At 41.4% G+C, this 20,027-nt stretch overlaps 1 protein-coding gene across 6 annotated transcripts; it reads right to left on the bottom strand.

The window, feature by feature from the left end:
- Positions 1-1,845: 1,845 nt before the first annotated feature.
- Positions 1,846-19,694, bottom strand: plekhm2 (pleckstrin homology and RUN domain containing M2). 6 transcript variants are annotated; one of them, XM_086116715.1, is made up of 22 exons: positions 19,063-19,694; positions 16,076-16,182; positions 15,879-15,988; positions 15,702-15,801; positions 15,176-15,263; positions 14,926-15,100; positions 14,590-14,649; positions 11,731-12,007; positions 10,863-11,239; positions 10,562-10,781; positions 10,423-10,492; positions 9,650-9,740; positions 9,427-9,491; positions 9,026-9,114; positions 8,810-8,942; positions 7,906-8,078; positions 7,612-7,677; positions 7,360-7,519; positions 6,868-7,047; positions 6,647-6,763; positions 5,178-5,298; positions 1,846-3,774 (listed from the first exon to the last, which is right to left on the bottom strand). In XM_086116715.1, the coding sequence occupies exons 1-22, from the start codon at positions 19,120-19,122 to the stop codon at positions 3,659-3,661; spliced, it is 2,955 nt and encodes a 984-aa protein (XP_085972841.1). In that variant the 5' UTR covers positions 19,123-19,694; the 3' UTR covers positions 1,846-3,658. The 6 variants fall into 6 exon arrangements, with proteins under 6 accessions (XP_085972841.1, XP_085972828.1, XP_085972853.1 ...); XM_086116702.1 differs by having other exon boundaries at positions 10,562-11,239; positions 19,063-19,693; XM_086116727.1 differs by having other exon boundaries at positions 5,168-5,298; positions 10,562-11,239; positions 19,063-19,692.
- Between the last annotated feature and the right edge of the window lie 333 nt (positions 19,695-20,027).

The following is a 20,027-nucleotide window of genomic DNA, read 5'->3' as shown; positions in this document are numbered from 1 at the left end:
TGGCATACATCGTATACCTGTATGATACAGAGAGAGAGAAGAACGGGTAACTTTGGTCTTGTCAGTGGAGCAATCTGGCAACTTTTTAAAAGTAAACTTTCCATTCATAAACTCTTTAAGTATCCGTTTTCGGTGTCTCGCGCTGCCGTGGCTGGCAAAACAGACATGGGCTAGACTTCTGCAGCTCGCTTATTGTTTTGTTTCTGGTGTATTTATAGAGGGCGGCCCGGTGAACCAGTGGTTAGCGCGTCGGCTTCACAGTGCAGAGGTACCGGGTTCAATTCCAGCTCCGGCCTCCCTGTGTGGAGTTTGCATGTTCTCCCCGGGCCTGCGTGGGTTTTCTCCGGGTGCTCCGGTTTCCTCCCACATTCCAAAAAACATGCGTGGCAGGCTGATTGGACGCTCTAAATTGTCCCTAGGTGTGAGTGTGGGCGTGAATGGTTGTTCGTCTCTGTGTGCCCTGCGATTGGCTGGCAACTGATTCAGGGTGTCCCCGCCTACTGCCCGAAGACGGCTGGGATAGGCTCCAGCACCCCCCGCGACCCTAGTGAGGATCAAGCGGTTCGGAAAATGGATGGATGGATGGATGTATTTATAGAGCAACGTCACATCCGCTTGTGACGTGTGCTGCGTTACAATCTCGCGAGAAAAAATTGAATCCCGTTAAAATTAATTTAAATTAATGCAAATAAAAACGCGCTAAACGGACAGCTCTAATATATATATGTATATATATATATATATATATATACACACACACATACACATTCATTCATCTTCTGAACCGCTTCATCCTCATTAGGGTCGCGGGGGGTGCTGGAGCCTATCCCAGCTGTCTTCGGGCAGTAAGCGGGGGACACCCTGAATCGATTGCCAGCCAATCGCAGGGCACACAGAAACGAACAAGCATTCGCACTCACACTTAGGGACAATTTGGAGTGTTCTGTCAGCCTGCCATGCATGTTTTTGGAATGTGGGAGGAACCCAGAGGACCCGGAGAAAACCCACGCAGGCCCGGGGAGAACATGCAAACTCCCCACAGGAAGACCGGAGCTGGAATTGAACCCGGTACCTCTGCACTCTGAAGTCAACGTGCTAACCACTCGACCACCGAGCCGCCCTATATATATATAGGGGTAATATATATATATATATATATAATATATAGTCCATATTTAAACTACAAATACAGTATATTGTTAATGCTATATTTTATGTTGCACTTATATTGAACTGTGTACATTTATTTTCTGAAACATTTATTTTGTGCAATGAAACACGTATCCCCCCAATTTTGCTGCCATAGACTGCAAATTTTCCCAGTGTGGGACGAATAAAGGTTATCTTATCTTTTATATATAAACAGGGAAACTGATCTAAGCTAACCACAGCATCTATCCGACAGTGTTTTCACCATTTATGCACCACATATTTGGACATAAGCATTGCAGCAACACATGTGCACAGACCGTAAAACAATACTCACAAACATGTATTAAACATGTATTCTTACTTTGCATATCCTCTGCGAAGAAGGACAAATATCACTCCAGAGTTGTGATGTCTCCTCTGGCTCCATGTACTGTATGTCTACCCATCTCTTCTCTGTACTGTTTATCCTCACACAGGTCACAAAGGTGTGCTGACTTCGGGCAAGAAGCGATGTATACCCTTAAAGTAGAAAATAATGGCCCTTCTTCACACACACTCTCACTATCTGTTTCTATTCAGACGTGTGGCTCCATTCCATAGGCACAGCACTGTAATGCAACATTGTCATAAAAAAATAATCATTATATTTACGGTAAATGATGACATTTATAATGCAAATGATTTACACACAGCGTTAATTATTTACTTTATTTTGTTCTGCCACCAGGTTATTATTTTCAGATCATATGCACAGTTGACGGTATTTAAAAAAAACAAAACAACACTGGCATGTGCATGTTCTTTTTCATTAGTGCTAGATTTACATCCCAATAAAATAGCGTAACTTAATACACATTTTACTTGCATTATAGTTTTATGAAAACAAAAAAGACGAAGATGTCATCCATCATTGGCCAGCAATGTTTGACTTAAGGTTGACACAAATTCTTTACACTTACCACATCTGAACTTCACTGTCTGCAACTTTTTTCTCTCGCCTTCTCAAAAAAAAAAGGAATCCCACATATGAGATTTCTTTAAACACCGACCAGCCAAAACATTCCAACAGTTAACGTTTAATTTTGATTAACACTGTTAGAGAGGTACGATTGTAACAATATGCTCATTATTGTGACACATTATACCAAAGCTGAGCCCAATATGTTTGACTCTGCAGTGTTATCAAAACTAGCAACAGCTCTCAGTAGTTGTACACCACTGCAAACTAACAGCGTTCATAATGCTGTAGCCTCTTGGTGTATATATGATGGAAAATAAGGTGCGCTTGGGTACCCGAACGCCATACACTGCCAAAAATGACATGCAAGGTCAAAATTGGTCAAACATTTTTGCTCCTTTTGTTTACACAAAAAACGGTTCTGAACTGCAATGAACAACATGGAAAGTACTGTAAAAGAATCGCGATAAAATGCAGCAATGAAAAAAAAAAGAGTGAGAAAGCGGTGAATTTTGGATGCACAGTACCTTTTTCACCTGAGATTAGATTTGTTTGTCAAAGGGCAGCAGAGGCAATCAAGTGGCACTTGGAAAAGATTAAAGCACTCGACATGACGGCACGTGTAAGTGAAATATCTATAGTAGATTTGAAAAGTTTACACACACCCATTTCAAAACTTTTTCCACAAATAATGTGACATAAATTGTACAACTCAATGAAAACAAATCTTTAAGATGTGAACTAAAAATAAACAACTGAGATAATGTGGTGGCACAAAACCTTCAAGGTTCTGCTAGGAAGAAGAAGAAGAAAGCCTACTAGAACATTTGAAATGTATCTGGGGTTGATTGGAGGCACATGTTATGTTGGCACGCGTGTGCTGAACTTGGACGTAACTTCAGTTTGGATTTGATTGGTTCATTCTGAACACCGCCACAAGCTGGTTTGAAGAGGGTGTGCATACTGCCGCAACCGCTTTATCTCAGTTAGGTATTTTTATTTCCTTTCTTGAAAGGATTACATACGTTTTAAATTGAGTTCCGATTCAGATTCAGAAAACTTTATTTATCCCCATGGGGCAATTAGAGTTGTAAAGGTTGTAGGTCACATTAATCGTGTAAAAAGTTTTACCTTGGTCATATTTTTTGATATCACAGGAGCCTTTAATTGGCATTTGGTTTACATTTGTCATATTGACCACAATGTTTTCCTAATGGCAGAGACTGGAGTTACAAGATAAAAGCATTTTTTTGTTTGTGGTTGTAGAGACAAAAAAACCCCCAAAACAAAACAAGCAACAACAATTTAAAAAAACAAACAAAAAACAAGTGAATCATATCATGATTTTGTGCTATTGCACCAAGTTCTGCCTCACAATAACACAATCAGCAAACCAACGGCGACCAAAATGCTACCATTGGAACCGCGAGGAAAACTATGTGCAAGTCTGCATGGAAGCCATCTGCTCATGTCAAGTGCACTATAAGGCTTTCATCATCAATTTTTCATTACCCCTCAACTCAAATAAATCTGAATATCGTAGAAAAATTAATACCAGTAGTTGACCTCAAAAATGTGAAATGTGGCTAGGTATTGATGGAAAATACATTTCAGAAGGCCAACTCCTACCATCTTCATTTCTTGAGATTGTGAATCTCCATTAGCTGTGAAGAACAATCATTGTTACTATGACTGTGTATGTAGTTAATCTTCAACTTTTTGAATGGAAGTATGAAAATACTGACATTTACTAAGATGCGCCAATATATGCAGTACCCACCAAAAGTTAGCTTTCAGCGAGACTTCTGGATTAACCTAAAATGATCTATAACCTTTACAGATGAACTGAGTTTGACCTTTTATTAACTTTTGAATATGCATGTTCAACTGTTCAATATTTGAGTACTGTTTTCACAACAAAATATCAGCATCTCAACAGTAAATATTATCTGACTTCTGATGTTCTCCATGAAAGCAGACTGATTATCTTTTTGTTTTTTCTGAATAAAACATTTTCAAAGACTGACTTTTACTTTAGAAATCAACCATACATCCGTTTTCTTATCCGCTTATCCTCACAAGGGTTGCGGGCGTGCTGGAGCCTATCCCAGCTGTCTTCGGGCAGTAGGCGGTTCAGTAGTACCTGAACTAGTTACCAGCCAATCACAGGGCACCCACAATCAAACCTCGGTACAAATTTGGAGTGCCCATCAACCTGTCATGCATGTTTTTAAAATGTGGGAGAAAACCGGAGTACTCTGAGAAAACCCACGCAGGCGCGGGGAGAACATGCAAACTCCACACAGGGAGGCTGGAGCTGGAATTGAACCCAGTACCTCTGCACTGTGAGGTCGACGTGCTAACCACTGGTTCACTGGGCCGCCATTTTAATAGTTGTTTCAATGTAATAAAATAATTTTCATTTTCATAATCAGTTGTGCTACGTTCTATTTTTGGAAAATCATCATTCATCAACACGTACTAGGTGTGAGTGGGTACTCATGGTATGACAAAAAGGTACTATGGATCAAATAATTGACAGATTAATCGATTAATACAACAATCATTAGCTGCAGCCCTAATATCATTTCTGATTGAATTTAACCAGGAAACGTATCGGTCCACTCATGGATCAAATGCCCGTTTTGAATTTTTCCTGTTCAGCTCCTTGTAAGAGCATGTTGTGCAAAAAGTAAGAAAATACGAAACACTTGCACCTATACAGTGGAAAGCTTAGAAAAGGTCATTTAAGCTCACCTGGAAAGGTTAGAGTGCATTTCAGGAGAAATGTGAAATTTCACCCAAAAGCCAAATCACCCTTTTTTTGAGAGTGGTGTGTATTGCATATGAGGGCTGACATCAGCTTTGACGTACAAGCAAGGAAATATCTGAGCAGTAAATCAGTGACTATAGGTCATGGAGAATAATTCTATCTGGCTGTGCCGAAAGCACTGGTCATTGTCATTGTCCTTATATGAGTGTGCTGACCCATCATTGCCAGTAGTGTGCATTCAAGCGTGTGTGTGCGTGTGTTTGTATGTCTGTGTGTGTCAGCACCAAGGCTCACGCTGCGCTCGGCCCCGTGCCAAACTGTCTGCCCGCTGCCAGGCGCTCTTCATTAAGGCCAGGCCTTCGCCGCAGTGCTTCTGCACTGATGGCTCGCAAACCTCTCTGTGGGGGAGTGCCACCTGTGGACAGTCAAGACACGCTGGTAAAAGGACACAAGTGCACAAGAGCATCGCCGGTTGGACATCCTAACCAGTCATCCACCCTGCCGCCAATTTAATACAGTCATGTAGAAACAAAAGAACAAACAAAACAAGTACTACTACTTCGTCTACTACTGTGACACAATAACATGCCAGAATATGAGTTATTTTTTAGAGAGGATATCCCCGCAAGTAACGTTGTATAATCTGCACCTCCCACATGTGGAGTTATTTTTGAGTCATTGTTGTTTATGTCTTCTATTCATGTGCCTGTTGCAGAGTTGTTTTTTCAATCCCATCCTGTGACCCTCCCTTATAGGAAGGAGCAAAGATTGGAGATTGTTTTTGTCACCCCCCCCCCCCCCCCCCTTCCTTCTGTTTTTCATCTAATAGAAAATCAGGGGCCGTCTTTGGTGACATGCCAGCCTTCTCCTTTCTGTCTCTCTCTGTTGGTCATTGTTTTTTATGTCTCTTGGACAGATTTTAAGTGTGAAGTGAATTTTCGTGGCTGTGTACATGTGCACGTCCAACGACCAATTTGATTCCATTCCGTTAATCTACGTGTGTTGAGCCACCATTTCTGTTCAAACATCCGCTGCTTCCAAAACTATCAACGTGAACGTTAGCATATTAGTGGCGTTTGCAGTTTTGTTTTGTTTTGTTTTTTTGCATGAAGATAAGTGGGCTTTCCTAAGGCAAAGCTATGTGGTTGTTTTGAATACACAAGGTGTATTCTTTTATAATAATAATAATAATACATTTAATTTATAAGCACCTTTCAAAGCACTCAAGGACACTTTACAACCAAAACAAGAACAATAAAACCACAGATAAAATTATAAATAATAAAAGGAGAGATGAATAGCGATTTTAAATAGTTGACGTTTTAGACCATAGGTGTCAAACTCAGGTCTTGGAGGGCCGCTGCCCTGCATGTTTTCCAAGTCTCCCTGTTCCAACACACCTGATTCAAATAATCAGATCATCAGCAAGCTCTGCGCAAGCCTGACATTGAACCTGTTCATTTGAATCAGGTGTGTTGCAACAGGGAGACTTGGAAAACATGCAGGACAGCGGCCCTCCAGGACCTGAGTTTGACACCTATGTTTTAGACAGTAAACCTTGACAGTCGAAAGACATGAAACAGCTTGAAGCCTCTTTTTAGATGAATTACCTAACTGCCAAGCACAGCGAACAACATGTGAAATCCCTATTAGAAAGTAGAACCCTGAACCTCAGAAATGCGAGGCAGATATGCTCACCACTCATCCATGCTTCTGCATGTATAAAAAATATTAAAAACAAATAACAGCTCCTCCAAACCTACCTGGAAGATGCTTCTCCACGCGCTGTCCAAAACCTCCAGCAGTCTGTCTCTCTCCTCACACCCGCTGAAATACAAGACCCACGGGGGTAGGAAGCTGTCACGATCTGTAGCAAACTCCTGCCCGTAAAACAAGCAGAAAATGTACAGCAGGTGATGAAAGCTCCTGCGGGAGGACATATTCAAGGCATTTGATACAGTCATAGACGTTCAAGTTCACTCACAATGACACAGTACTCCACGTTAGCCTCCAGGCTGACGGCCTCCATGTCACAGATGTCGGCGCTGCCCAGCAAGCGGAAGAAGCTTGTCTGGCAGTCCTGATGGCAAGTCAGCAGCCTGCTGTCCGTCACAACCAGACAACACGGGATACACGGGACAGGGGATGCACCTTGGGGGATGACCTGGAGGAGAACAACTCGTAGATAAATCATCCTGGCACTCTGGCTCAAGTATGGCGAACCCCCACTTAGTCATGTTTCGCGATTCACAAAAACACCTATTTGTGTTTTTTGGTAGGTTCTGTGAAACAGCCTAAGATGCTGCCAACGCTGTGGATACACTGGAAAGGAACACAGTAATTCTATCAAGGCCTAGTAAATACTTTTACAACTTTTTGGGAGGGTGAAGATGGTTGTCATTCGTGGCAAATAATGGTAAATAACCACACGTAATTACAAAATGTTTGATTGGGTCAAAAAAAGTTCTGTCCTTACTCCTTTGGAGACAGACTGACAGAGAAGCTGCATCCAATCAGCCATGTCCTGTTCGTTGTTGGCACTGAGCTCCAGTGGGGGGCGCTCTGTCAGGATGACTTGAAAGGCATGGGGACGCTCTGTGCTGTTTGAACGACGGCACCCTCCGCAGTATTCCCCCCTGGCATAAGAAGAAGAGACATGGGATACGTGGATAGTGAGCATCAATACCTCTTTTCACCTTGCAGTGGCTTCAATTTTTTTTAAAGTTACCCCATCGTGACGGAGAGCACAGGCGTCACATCAGTCCTTTCTGCATAGAGGTACAGAATTCCATTACTAGAAGAAACAAAACTATTAGAATGCTGACAATGCCACATAAATTTGTTCAAAAAGAAAAAAAAAAATCATGTTCATGTGAAAATGTTTGGCAAATGCTGAGCACATTACAGGATTTTTAATCTACCATTAACTGCTCGGCGGACAGTGCGGGTTGTATGCTTATTGTGTGTACACTTCTATTAAGCAACACCACGCAAAGGAAATACGGGAAATTTCTATATGAACCTGAGGACAAGGTAGCAGCTTTTCCACAGCTCCTTGCCCAGGTATGTGGAGCCAGCCCGGTACTGCATCATCCCTTCCTTCGCGCTGGAAGGTAATTTCAAGTTGGGCAAGGTTGCATCCATAGGATCCTCCCAGTGGACCAGTGAATATAGATGTATCGAAACTTCAGAAACCTAGAGATACACAGAAGCACTGCCTCAGATACACATGAAAGTTGAATATTTATTGAGTATTCATTGAATACTCATGGCAAATTATTCTTATTTCTGCTAAACAAAAAAAAATTACATGTCTTAGACAACATGTGAGAGATTACGTTTCATGAGAAATGTACTGTAGTTCATGTCACATAAACAGCAAGGTCAAATTGTAAAATTACTAAAATTGCGCACCAATCTTCTAAATGAGTGCATATTTGGATTCCTTGATGAATTCCCTCTCCAACAATAGCTGTTTTGTGAAGACTGGTCCGGTAGTTCCTGAGATATATTGTTCAAAGGTGGGCAGCCACACACCTTTTTGGCCAACTAATTAAAATTCGGTGGGCCGTAACTCCCAAACCCTTGCTCAGATTGACCTCAAATTTGAGATTTAGTGCTGTGCCTTCACTATCAGCAAGTACAGCAAGTTTCAATAAAATCAAAATCTGCTTGGTTCAACCCACTGTGGCATGCCACATCGCCCAGTGGAATGACCCAGAAGTTTTCCGCTTGGAGCACAGTACACTAATAGCTTTGTGTTCAACTAAAAACAATAACAGATTACATGGCAAGTAGGTAAATCTCCGAGCATATGCTGCACTTTTTCTAACATTTTTATTTGGTGGTGTGCTGTGAGACTCAAAGGATGGGAAACAATGTTTTGTAACAACAAGAGGCCATTGGCTATTTTAGCACGTCTTCACCTCACAGTGAGATTCCTGGGAGACAAATTTGGTGAGAGCGAGTTTTTCCATGGTGGCATCAGTCAGGATGGAAGGATACGGGGGCTCACGGCAACCATTCACCATGGCCGTCTTAAGGACAGACAAGAACCATCTGGAGGCAAAAGGTGTTGAGATTACTGTGGGCATTCAGTCGGCATCGTTAAGAGACGCGGAGACGGGTCGACACACACTCACAGAGTCAAGGAGGCATCAGCTGTGTCTAACAGGAACTTCCTTCTTCTATTAGTGCAAACTATGCTCACTGTCTGTTGATCAAGGCCCACCTAAAAACATGGCACCTTGTAAACACAGACAGAGCACTACACAACAGATGCTATAAAGACAAACAGAGATTTCTAGACAGGTCGATATAGCAATGTAGACAGCTAGATGCAGTAGACAGTTTATCTTTCAATTGAGTTGTATAGGTTATAGAGGTCACATTAAAGGTGGGGAAAAGGGTTTTGAAATTATTTCTCTATTCTCTGCACTGTAGACAAAAACAGATTGCGCTAGAAAGCCAAAGATAAGACAGGAATAGTTCAACCTAGACAGGTAGACAGAAAGACATGGATAAGGCAGGGAAAAGATCTTACTGAGAGATAGTCCAGCTCATTATAAGAAACAGCATCTTCCACCGTGTAAGGCTTCTCTGCTGCACCTGTGCAGAATCATGAAACGTTGTACCACCCCTTAAAGGCGGAGCAGCAAAAGGTAGTACGCAGAACACCTCAGGGGTCACACACTTACTAGGTTTTTCCACACAAAATGTGGGTATTATTAGTACAAAGTGCAGCATATTCTTGCCGACTCACTGACCTTTCCTCAGCAGGTAGATATAACAGTCAGTCAGCAGTAGGTACAGAGGCTGCAGGTCCCCTTCCATGTGGCCTGTACTCATTCTCACCATCTAAAAAGCAAGATGGAACGTTGTCACACTGGACTGCATCGTTTACACATTGCAGTTTTGTAAACACCAGCAGCTGCATATGAACAAACAGCTCAAAAAAACAAAAGAAAGCTGTTTCAATCCATGCCATTACTACGCCAATATAGCATTACAATCGGGAAACAATGTTGCCTTGAGGTGTCTTTACTTCAGAATTTTTCAAGATACAAGCTGTCATAAGACCTTTTTTTTTTTGTCTGAAGATACAATTAAATTTAGAGAATCGGGTGCACATCTGACACCCAGCGCGACATGGCGGCAGCACACTTCGCAACATTCAGCCAACTTTAAATGATAGTATTTTGGTTTTGGTAGCTGGTTTAGCCATTAAGATTGTTTGCCAACTGCTAAGGGAGCACACAAACCAAGTACACCACATTAGGTACAGTCACGTTTTGTGCTCCCAAGTGATCACTATGGGGAGAACAGTTGTTTTTATACAGTGCAATAATTTTGAGTGCAATTTACTTATGATAAGAAAAATCGAAAACATACATTTCTGGTGTTTTTGGTGGGCTGGAACAAAAAATTTGCATTTCCCCATTTACACATATTTCAATGGGTAAAGATGATATGAGATGTGAGTGTTTTCAGGAAGGAAAGTTGGACCTCAAGGCTGTATAAAATATAATAAGGTGATCACCCTGAAGAGTTGCTCCTCATTCTCTCTGAATACATGGATCATGAGGAGTAGTAAGTGGTTGTTGTCTACCCTAAAAGACAAAAAGTGGACTTGAAACACATGTTGCCAAATTAGGAAAAGCACCAAGAACAGGTCTTACTTAAATTCAGCAGGATGAGAACTTTCGGAGGAACTAAGCTTCTCCTCTTGCACAGGAGTCATTTTACACCCGTCCACATCAAATTCCTCCTCATTTTTCACGTCAGGCTCCCCTCCTGCTGGCGCTTTTGCCTCTCTTTGATCTTCATGGCCACCTGAAAGTATCTTTGACTGGCAATGCTCTGTAGTGTCATGGTCCCCACCACCTGAGGCAGCAGAGTCTGGATTGTCGGGGGTAAGGCAGAGTACGTTTTGAGCGGCCTGCAGGTGGTCTGGACTTGAGTCTGAGTCAGGAGGCTCACCCCCGCAGTCCTCTCGAAAGGGCTGCTGCGCAGGAGGATCGGGACCCTCTTCGTACTTGGGCGGGTCCCAGACGTCCTCGTTAAGTCTGTCTATGACATCCCGGAGGGGTTCGCCAACACTATCCATGGAGGTGTCTGTCATATTAGGAAGCCTTAGGAGGGCCTCCTCGCCGTCCTCATTGCTTTTCTCTGCCCCCTCTGTTCCCGCCCCGTCAAGGTGGATTACGGTGCAGTTCAAAGAATCGGAATCCTCTGTGTTTGGGAAGGTGCTGTCGATTTCGATGTGCTCAGATGATAAGGACTTATGGATGCTGCTTATGGAATTCGTGGAGTTCTTCCCACGCCGTTTTTTGCTTGCTTTCCTTCGTCTTGCCATCCTGGATGTCAAAAGGAATAAGCTGTTCATTTCACTTTTTTCTCTATTTTTTTTCCTCTGCTGTAGGAATCAGCAGTAGAACAAGAGCTACTTTTACCAAAAACACCTTTTGACCCAAAAGTGGATGAAATCCTCCTTTTGTTAAAAGAAGTGTGAAGCAGAACAGTGACTTTGAGGTTAATATTTTACGCAAAAGCTATACTGACCTCAAATCCAAAGCAAAGCAACACTATCGTCTACTGGCATCTTTTTGTTATTACAGTTACATCGAAGCTAGAATTTCACAGACAAGCATTTATAAGCACAGTGTTAAGACTGAAACTTACAATATTAAATATAGTTTTTAAAAATAAAACCTCTACCATGTAAACACTTGGGCCTACGACGCGACAGTATTTCAATGTTGCTACATTTTTTTGAGGTGGTACTTGCTGTAAAAGTTTTGAGAATCACTAATTTGGCCAAAGTAAGAAAGTCAGCAATCTACTTTACCGAATGACTTCCAGCTCGTTGTTGGTGCTCACTGTGTCGTCTGTAGTGCAAGCGATGTGACATTCGGCCACATGAACCGGCGTGACATCAGCTGAGGTGTTGGTGTCCGAGTCATGATTGAAAGGGTTGTGTCTGGAAGTTGGGCTGGGCGGCGATAGCCGAGCGCCCACCTTCCCCTTGCCATTGGCGGCAGGTAAGACCACCACGTCACTGATGACGGTCAGAGGATCAGAACCACTGGACCTCGGACAGCTGGCCTGGTCGGTCAGGTCACCTTCTTTTGTGGAAAGTGACATCAAGAGAACTGAATTAGGACAAGAAGCAGTTTGCTTTTGGAGTTGTAGAAATACACAACATTTTGAAAATGCTCAGTGTTTTATCATAAATGTAGTCGTTATATAACATAATATTGTACTACTATCAGAATTACCAATTACACCGGTCAACACATTTTTACCTTTTTTTGTTTTTGAAGAGATGCAAGTAAACTTTTCTAGATGATTTTGTGGCACACACGGCAAATTCCGTATTGCACAAGCCTTTATAGTTTCAACTTAAAAACAAGAAATGAAAATATCTCAAAAATTTGATGTGCTAGAAAAAAACTAAAAACATGTTTTTAAACAGGTGTCAAAAAGGTAACCATCTCTGGTATCTACCAGATACCAGGTATATATATATATATATATATATATACCATCACAGGTAACCATCTCTGATTAAAATTTCCTGTTGACCAGTGTTATCATTTTTCAACAGTAAACGCATTTTCACAGAAACAATTGTACATTTCTACATCCGCACTCCACACAACACATGAGTTAGGGCTTGAGGCATTGTTGATGTTCATCAGCAGGGTCCAAAACATTTAAGACAATACAGTATAGGAAGCCATCAAGTAGTAGTAGACAGGAAGAAGTGGCGCAGGCCTAATCTGAGCATTTCTTGAAGACTACACTGAGTCCCCACATATTCGCATTGCGCATTTGATGATTTGAGTTGAGCCTCAATTCACCAAAATTAGTCCTTCATAGACGCCTTGTGGCATATGTAAGCAATTAAAGTGCAGTTTAAACTTTTTTTGGGGATGGGAGCCGATTACTAGTGGAATTTGTGCCGCCATTGGAACCATAAAATCAGTCAAGCAAATTCAATGCATTTTGCCACTATAAAAAATACAGCACGAAAGATATTTGTAATTATTGTTTTGCAGTTCAGTGAAAGAGTGATTTACACATCTGTGTTTCAGGGTGTACAGTTTTTACAGTATGTTGCTCACTTTCCTAGCAAGGGTTTTGTCAGGGTATTCCAGTTTCCTCCCACTTTCCAAAAACATGCATGTTGGGTTCATTGAAGAAACGAAATGATCCACTATTCATAATTATGAATGCTTGTTTGTCAATGTGTGCCCTATCATTGGCTGGCTACCTTGACTCTCCCCCAAAGTAGGCTGAGATAAGCTCCAGCTTGACGCTAAGGAGGATAAATGGTAAAGAAAATGCATGGATGGACATTTGTTAACTCCAACCTCTGAACAGATTCTCGGCCAGTGTCACATACAGCATCATACACCAAGAAGAAGCGTACAACAGACAGATTGGACAAGATGAGAACAGTGACAACAGCTGCACTAGTCTCAATGTGCTCAAGAAAAAGGAGGATTAGAATGGTATCCCACATAAACTTCATGCATATGATAACAGATATCAGCAGAGCAATCAATTTAAGGTGCTGGATGATTTAAAAAAAAAAGTCTGTTAAATCGTGTTTACAATAATGAAGCCTAATCACATGTTCAAAGTTGAATAAAGGTATTTAATTGTAATTAATTGTGCTTCTCCTTGGGCACTGGAGGTAGTATAACACAGTCAGACAGACAACACTCTCAGTAAGCTGTATGATATTGGTCGGCGAATCTTGGTTGTTTTTTGTTTTTTTGGGCAGAGGATAAAGAATATAAGTCTGTTCTGTGGAACACTGCATGCTTGCACCTTCAACTATTCACCAATTTATTTTTCAAATTTAAAAAAAAATATTTTTTCCTTTTTGGGGGGGGGGCACCCATGTTTTTCATGGAAAACAATTATTGGTGGTATATCCCGCTTATTCAAGAATTTTCTTGTTTAAAAATGTATACATTTTTCAATGCAATTAAATCGATGTCAATTATTTGCAGATTGTTGCTATTCAAAGGCTGGCACCGTACAGCTATGAGATCTCAACTTTGTTTTCGCAAGTTAACGCAAAAGCGCACTCTCTCTCTCTCACACACACACACACACACACACACACACACACATACACACACACACACACACACGCGCACACACACACGCACGCACATGCACACAAAAACAATAATGGCCCAACGATGGCTTTTATCTCAGAAAAAGATGTGAGTCATTATTTTACAGCACCACTGTAGTCATGAAAACACAAATGAATATTTTGCAAAGATCAATGATAGCATTTGTTTCACTCCGACGAGTAGCCCTCATTTTACGACTACAATTGTTCAACCTATTGAGCCATACAACAAATGTGTTTTGACCTGGCTATAATTATTGTGTACACACTGTGCTATTTTGCAATGTTTATCAAAGGAGTTGCTGCAGTTATGCTGAAGGCCATTAGCAAGTCATTTCTCGTGATCAAATGCACTCACACTACTCAAGAGACCACAAGTAAATGTGCCTCCAGAGGAATTACACTTCAGTAAGAAAAATGTTGATTTCCCACAAGAAAAACAAATTTTGCCTATTATCATGGCAAAGCTGCGCACACAACATACATTATGCAAAACAGTGGAAAAGGAAGGACGTGGATTGGCAAGGAGGAAAGGTTTAACCAATGTCCCACCTTCCCAGTCTGCACTTGGCATTGCCTGCAACACGGGGAAGATGTCACCAAAATCATAATCTAAAAAAGGAGGGAAAACATGAAAAATTAGAGAGAGCTTCATACAAATAGAAAATAATATGAATTATGGCATGCGAAAAAAAAGTGAATCAATGGAGGGAGAGTAAATAGAAAAGTGTGAAGTCTAACTGTAGACTTCTACATTGTGAACAAGAGTGATGTGTCTATCCGTGATGCTTGTCACTTTCTATTCACGAGTCCTAACGGCAAATCTCAAAAGGGAAATTCAAGATGCGCATTACACTTCCATGAATACGCAGATAACGTTCAGCTCACCTTCACTTGAGGGCGCGATAGCACTGTCATCCCACTCCAGGTTGGTGGAGGTCAGGGAGGTGAAGGAGTTCAGGGATAAACTGTCCGAGCTGGGGAGCCTTTCCTCAAAGTCCAGCAGGTTGTGCGGTTTGTAGTATTCTGGCATGTAGGCGGCCACGTCCAAATACGGCACATCCTGGAGCATCACATGGGCAAGTCAGAGACGCGTCACGGGTTCATTTGGGAAGGAAAGCGTAAAAGAGATGCGGACCAGTTCCAGATCGAAACGAATGAACTCCAATCCGGCAACCAGCGTGAGGAAGAGTGTCAGGTGGTCATGGCTGCAGACCAGCGCATTCCTACAACACCAAAGAAATACGATGCACCGATCTTAGCTTTCATCACATTTGAACGCGCTGTAACTTCTTATTTGTTGTCACTCAGTCATGCAGGAGTCGAAGAAGACTTATGAAGGGGGACAGGAAACACACACACACACACACACACACACACACACACACACACGAAAGACAGTGTCTGGTTGCAATGGCAACTTCAACATGAGCACATCACACCAAGAATTTTGAAAATCTGATGAAGGGTTTCAGGATATCGAGTTTGTTGTGTGTCTTGTTTGTGATATTCTCCTTGACCCTTTTGTTTCATTTGCTACTCAGAGAAAAATGGCATTTTCAAATGCAACTATTCGCCCAACACTGCCAAAAAGGCTTGGATAAAATGTTTTAAAAGTATGGCACAAAATGTCCCATGGATGCCTTCAGGGTTAAATGACTTACTTGAAATAGTACTTCTGCAGCAGTCCTTGGTTCTCTTGGAAGAGGCGGAGGTAGCTTTCTAAAGAGCTCTCGCTCAACGCCAAGTATAACCATGCCCGACCTAGTGGCACAGTTACCATAAGGCATAGTTCTAGAAGAACACACACGAGAGCGTGTGAGGATGCAAGTCACACTCACTTCGACCCAGGTTAGTTGCTATGTGCTGAAGCTCCTCTATCTGGCGGACAGCCTCTTTCCTTGTGAAATGAAGGACAAGAACCCAGTAGCCTGAAGAGATATCCTGCAGCCTGCAGTGGCGAAAACATCATGTTCAAATGCCTGGTGACACATTGGTGGAAGGTGATCCTTCATAGAGATACGACAACTTTTCTTACCCGTACAAGAGCGCATGGTCAAGATGCTCGCAGAGCCGCTGCAGAACCCGGTCGTGGTTCCTGATGGCTGGAGTCTCATCTTCACATGCTGCAAAGTAACTCTGCAACTGTAGGAACACAACACAATGACACTCAAAGTGTTCTTTTTCATATTGAGAGTTAATCAAAACTTGGGTATAAAAGGAAGTATAATTGATCTCTATTGGGAGACAAAACTCATTTTCGTGATATTTAGGCAGCAATGCAGCTCGCTGAATGCAACTAAAAGTTAATGTAACTTGTAATAAATGGTGTCTCGGTTTGACGTTTCAGTCTAGATCGCCTAGACTTGGGTTTTAATGCAACTTTTTAAATGGGTTACATACAGTTGGCAAGGACGACGGAACAAACATTGGCACAAACCATGAAACTAATTTGTATGTGAAAGACCTCAATCTACTAGTGAAGACCAAGGGGAAGGCAAAACATATTTGACAGAAGTAAAGATAAGCGGTGGAAAGTCTGTCAGACTCAGTATTGATCAGAGGCAGTGTTGTGCCTGGACGAATTCAATGAATGAAAGTTCATGGACTCATTCATATATTCAAACATGAACTGGTGGTCGCCTGATGATTTGCAATGTTATCAATGTTTTGTTTTAACTCCCTGTGGTTTTGTATGACTAATTGTTGCTTCACGTGCAGCACTTTGTATGCAGTGGTGGTTGTTTTAAAGTGCTCTATAAATAAGTATATATAGTTGAGTTGAGTGTTGGGCAGATAGAGGGAAGAAGAGGTGGCGGAAGTGGCAGCTATATTTCCTACATAGGATTTTATTTGTACTTACACATTAAGGACTACATTGTAGTTTTCATTTTAATTCATTAAATCAATAAATAATAATAATAATAATAATAAAAAAGATCAATCAAGTAACAAGCTTTTTCTGAGACTGTAAAGTGAAAGTTGCAGTTGGCTACGAGGTGAACCGAATGGTTAGCAACGATAGGAAATGCCAGTTTGAGGGTAATAGATTGCAGCAACATTTCATCTATAACTGCTTCAGACAACAAAGTGTATGCAGAAAATTGGTGAAGATTGCACGACTGTCTGTGTCCTATGTGTTGTGTTATTTTGACTTCAAAATGGCGCCGCGAGAGTGGCTGCCTTTCCAGCAGCCCCTATATTTTGTTGTTCTACTTCTTCCTTTCATAACTTTGCTGCTGTGAATTGGCAATTTCTCCATTGCGAGACTAATAAAGGTTTTCTTATCTTATCTTATATTGAAATTTAAAAAAATTAAAACCTGAAGTTTTTGTTTTTGAAACAGTTGATTTTGTTCAAAACATTGAATCATGATCTATGAACTGAACTACCTCATTTTAAGATTTGTGAACTGAACTACCGGTAGTTTGCATAGAAATTGAACTTTGAAATTGAAATTGAACAACACTGACCGAAGGCTTTACTCTCAGATTGAGGGGGTACATTACTGGACATGATGCACTTACAGAATCGAACTCGGATGTGCAGTGAGTAATGTAAGACCAGCTAGTGATGGGATAATGGCCTGCACAAAACATTGAAGAATATACAGTGAATAAATATGGTTGAAGGAGGCGAAGTGTGTCCATCATAGCCAACACAAAGCCGTTGTTTCATCCATCTCCCTTCTTCACAAGTCATGAGAACAAGGTGTAAACACAGTGCAATTATATTCACTTTCACTGTGTGTTGCATTGTGTTGGCAATTCTCAATAGGGCACATCGACTGAAGATCGATTACCACATTTGAGGATTTGTAGTGTCATGGTCCCCACCAAATGTATTAATCGTTTCTATTGCAGCTGTTATGGTACATGTACAATACTGCGTTGCGCTGTGCTTCATAAATCAACAGTGTTTCAAATGTATCAACTGCATACCTGTAGCCATAGACACACATTGGTTCCAAAGCAGGAAACGTAGATTATAAATGTCTGTGACTCGACGACCATATACAGTAAATATGTGACAGGCGTCATGTTTCACCACATTATAACGGTTACCAACCTTTCTTAGCTTGTGTTCCACCGTATCTTTTTGTCATACCATGAGTACCCACTCACACCTGCTACGTATTGATGAATGATGATTTTTCAAAAGTAGAATGCAGCACAACTGACTATGAAAATTATTTTATTTCATTGAAATTACTAATTTCACAGCGTAAATACCATGTTGCCTTGGAAATAAATAAAGAAAAAAGTGCATTTGTTTTATAAAACATTTACCGCACACAAAACAAACAAACTGGAGCTCCTTTGAATCCATCCATCCATTTTCAACACCGCTTATCCTTTGCTGGAGCCTATCAACCAGAAAGCAGGCTACACCCTGAACTGGTCACCAGTCAGTAACAGGGCACATACAGAGACAAATGACCATTCACACCCACATCCACACAGTCAATGAGTGGGAACCGATCCCACGCTATCCGCAGATAAGTCAGGCAAGTGTCCCACTTCACTATCACCAACTTCTACTTTGAATAAATCCGTTTTAATTTTAAAGATTTTAAACTTTCAATATCAAATTCATCAAGGAAAAAAAACAACCATTGTAGCATTGTTTACTTTCTTTCTCATCCGTCATCTGAGCCTTAATAAGAGACTTTAACGTGAAACGCGGCTGTTGTGATTTTGGAGCGGCTGTGCCACAGTTTATTGATTTGAGACATGATTTATTTTTACAGGTTTCCACATACTTCCTGAAATATGCCGAGGTTCCCAACCAGAGAAACGTTGCCTGTGTGCCGCAGTGCCTCGATGCGGTCATCGTAACTTACTGGAACATGATGCCTACGTATTGTTGATTTTGAGATGACAATAAGTCAGCGAGTGTCAACATTAGCCAAATGATTCCGGGTGGGCGCAAGCCTGTTTCCCAGGTTGCATCCAATAGCTGACCAAACGTTGGCGCGTTAAAAAACAAAACAAAACGCGTAATGTACGCGTTATGGTCTCTCACCTTTTTGACCGACAAGGAGATGTTTTCCAGAATGCGGTCCTTGACTTTGAGTTGATCCATCGCGCGCGGTTCTCTTGTTGACAACAGCAGCGGCAGCAGACTGAAGCCTGTCAGCTGACTTGAGCTGGACCCCCGCGCTGCTAGTTTTGCTAAAGCTAAGGTGCCTTAGCTCACTAACTTGCCGGTTCTAACTTTGGGCAACACGTTTACCAAAATCTCCAATAAACACATTACGTATTTTCGGTTTCGTTAAAACGCTCAGTCAACCCGACGAGCTTTATAATACTATAATGATTTCGTTCCACGAAATGCATGTATAGCTGAAAAGACACTTATAGCTAAAGACACTTAAGCGAGAAAAAAACCCATGGATAACCATTAACGTCAGTAAATGCGACTTATTAGCATTTTCTCAAGCAGTTACTTTTATGCATATCGTTCGTCTAATTTTCATTCTCGGCTAGGGCGGCTAATTTATGCTAACTTTCTGCACTGCACGGTGAATGCTGCATTCGACTAAGATGGGAAGTCAGACTTCCCACTCGGATTGATCCAGTTCCTACCTCAAAGCGTTCGAGGCGAATGTAAACAAAGATGGCTGCTTCCAATAATTTGTTTGTTGTTCCATTTTGACCTCCAGCAAACATTTTTCAAAATTTCCTTCATTTGAATAAAATTTCACGAAATAACTCATTGCATGGAGACAACAGCATATCTTCACCCAGTCAGTATTAATCACATCGTGTTACACTACTTTATTCGAAATAACGTAACATAAAAATTGTCATGTTTATAATCTTGCAAATTATATTTTGCCATTCAGTCGGTCCTTTTTCCGTTTTCACATCCATGACGTCCGTGTTCATAGGGGCGTTCGAATGCCCTTTTCCTTGTCGGGATCGGAAAATTTCCGATTTACGACTTTTCTCGAACGCAGCAAAACTATTGCATTGCATGTCTCAGGC

Source organism: Hippocampus guttulatus, chromosome 1 (assembly GCF_054856545.1).
Source record: "Hippocampus guttulatus isolate MCC_2025c chromosome 1, RoL_Hgut_1.0, whole genome shotgun sequence".
NCBI lineage: Eukaryota > Metazoa > Chordata > Actinopteri > Syngnathiformes > Syngnathidae > Hippocampus > Hippocampus guttulatus.
This window is presented reverse-complemented; position numbering and strand designations above follow the sequence as displayed.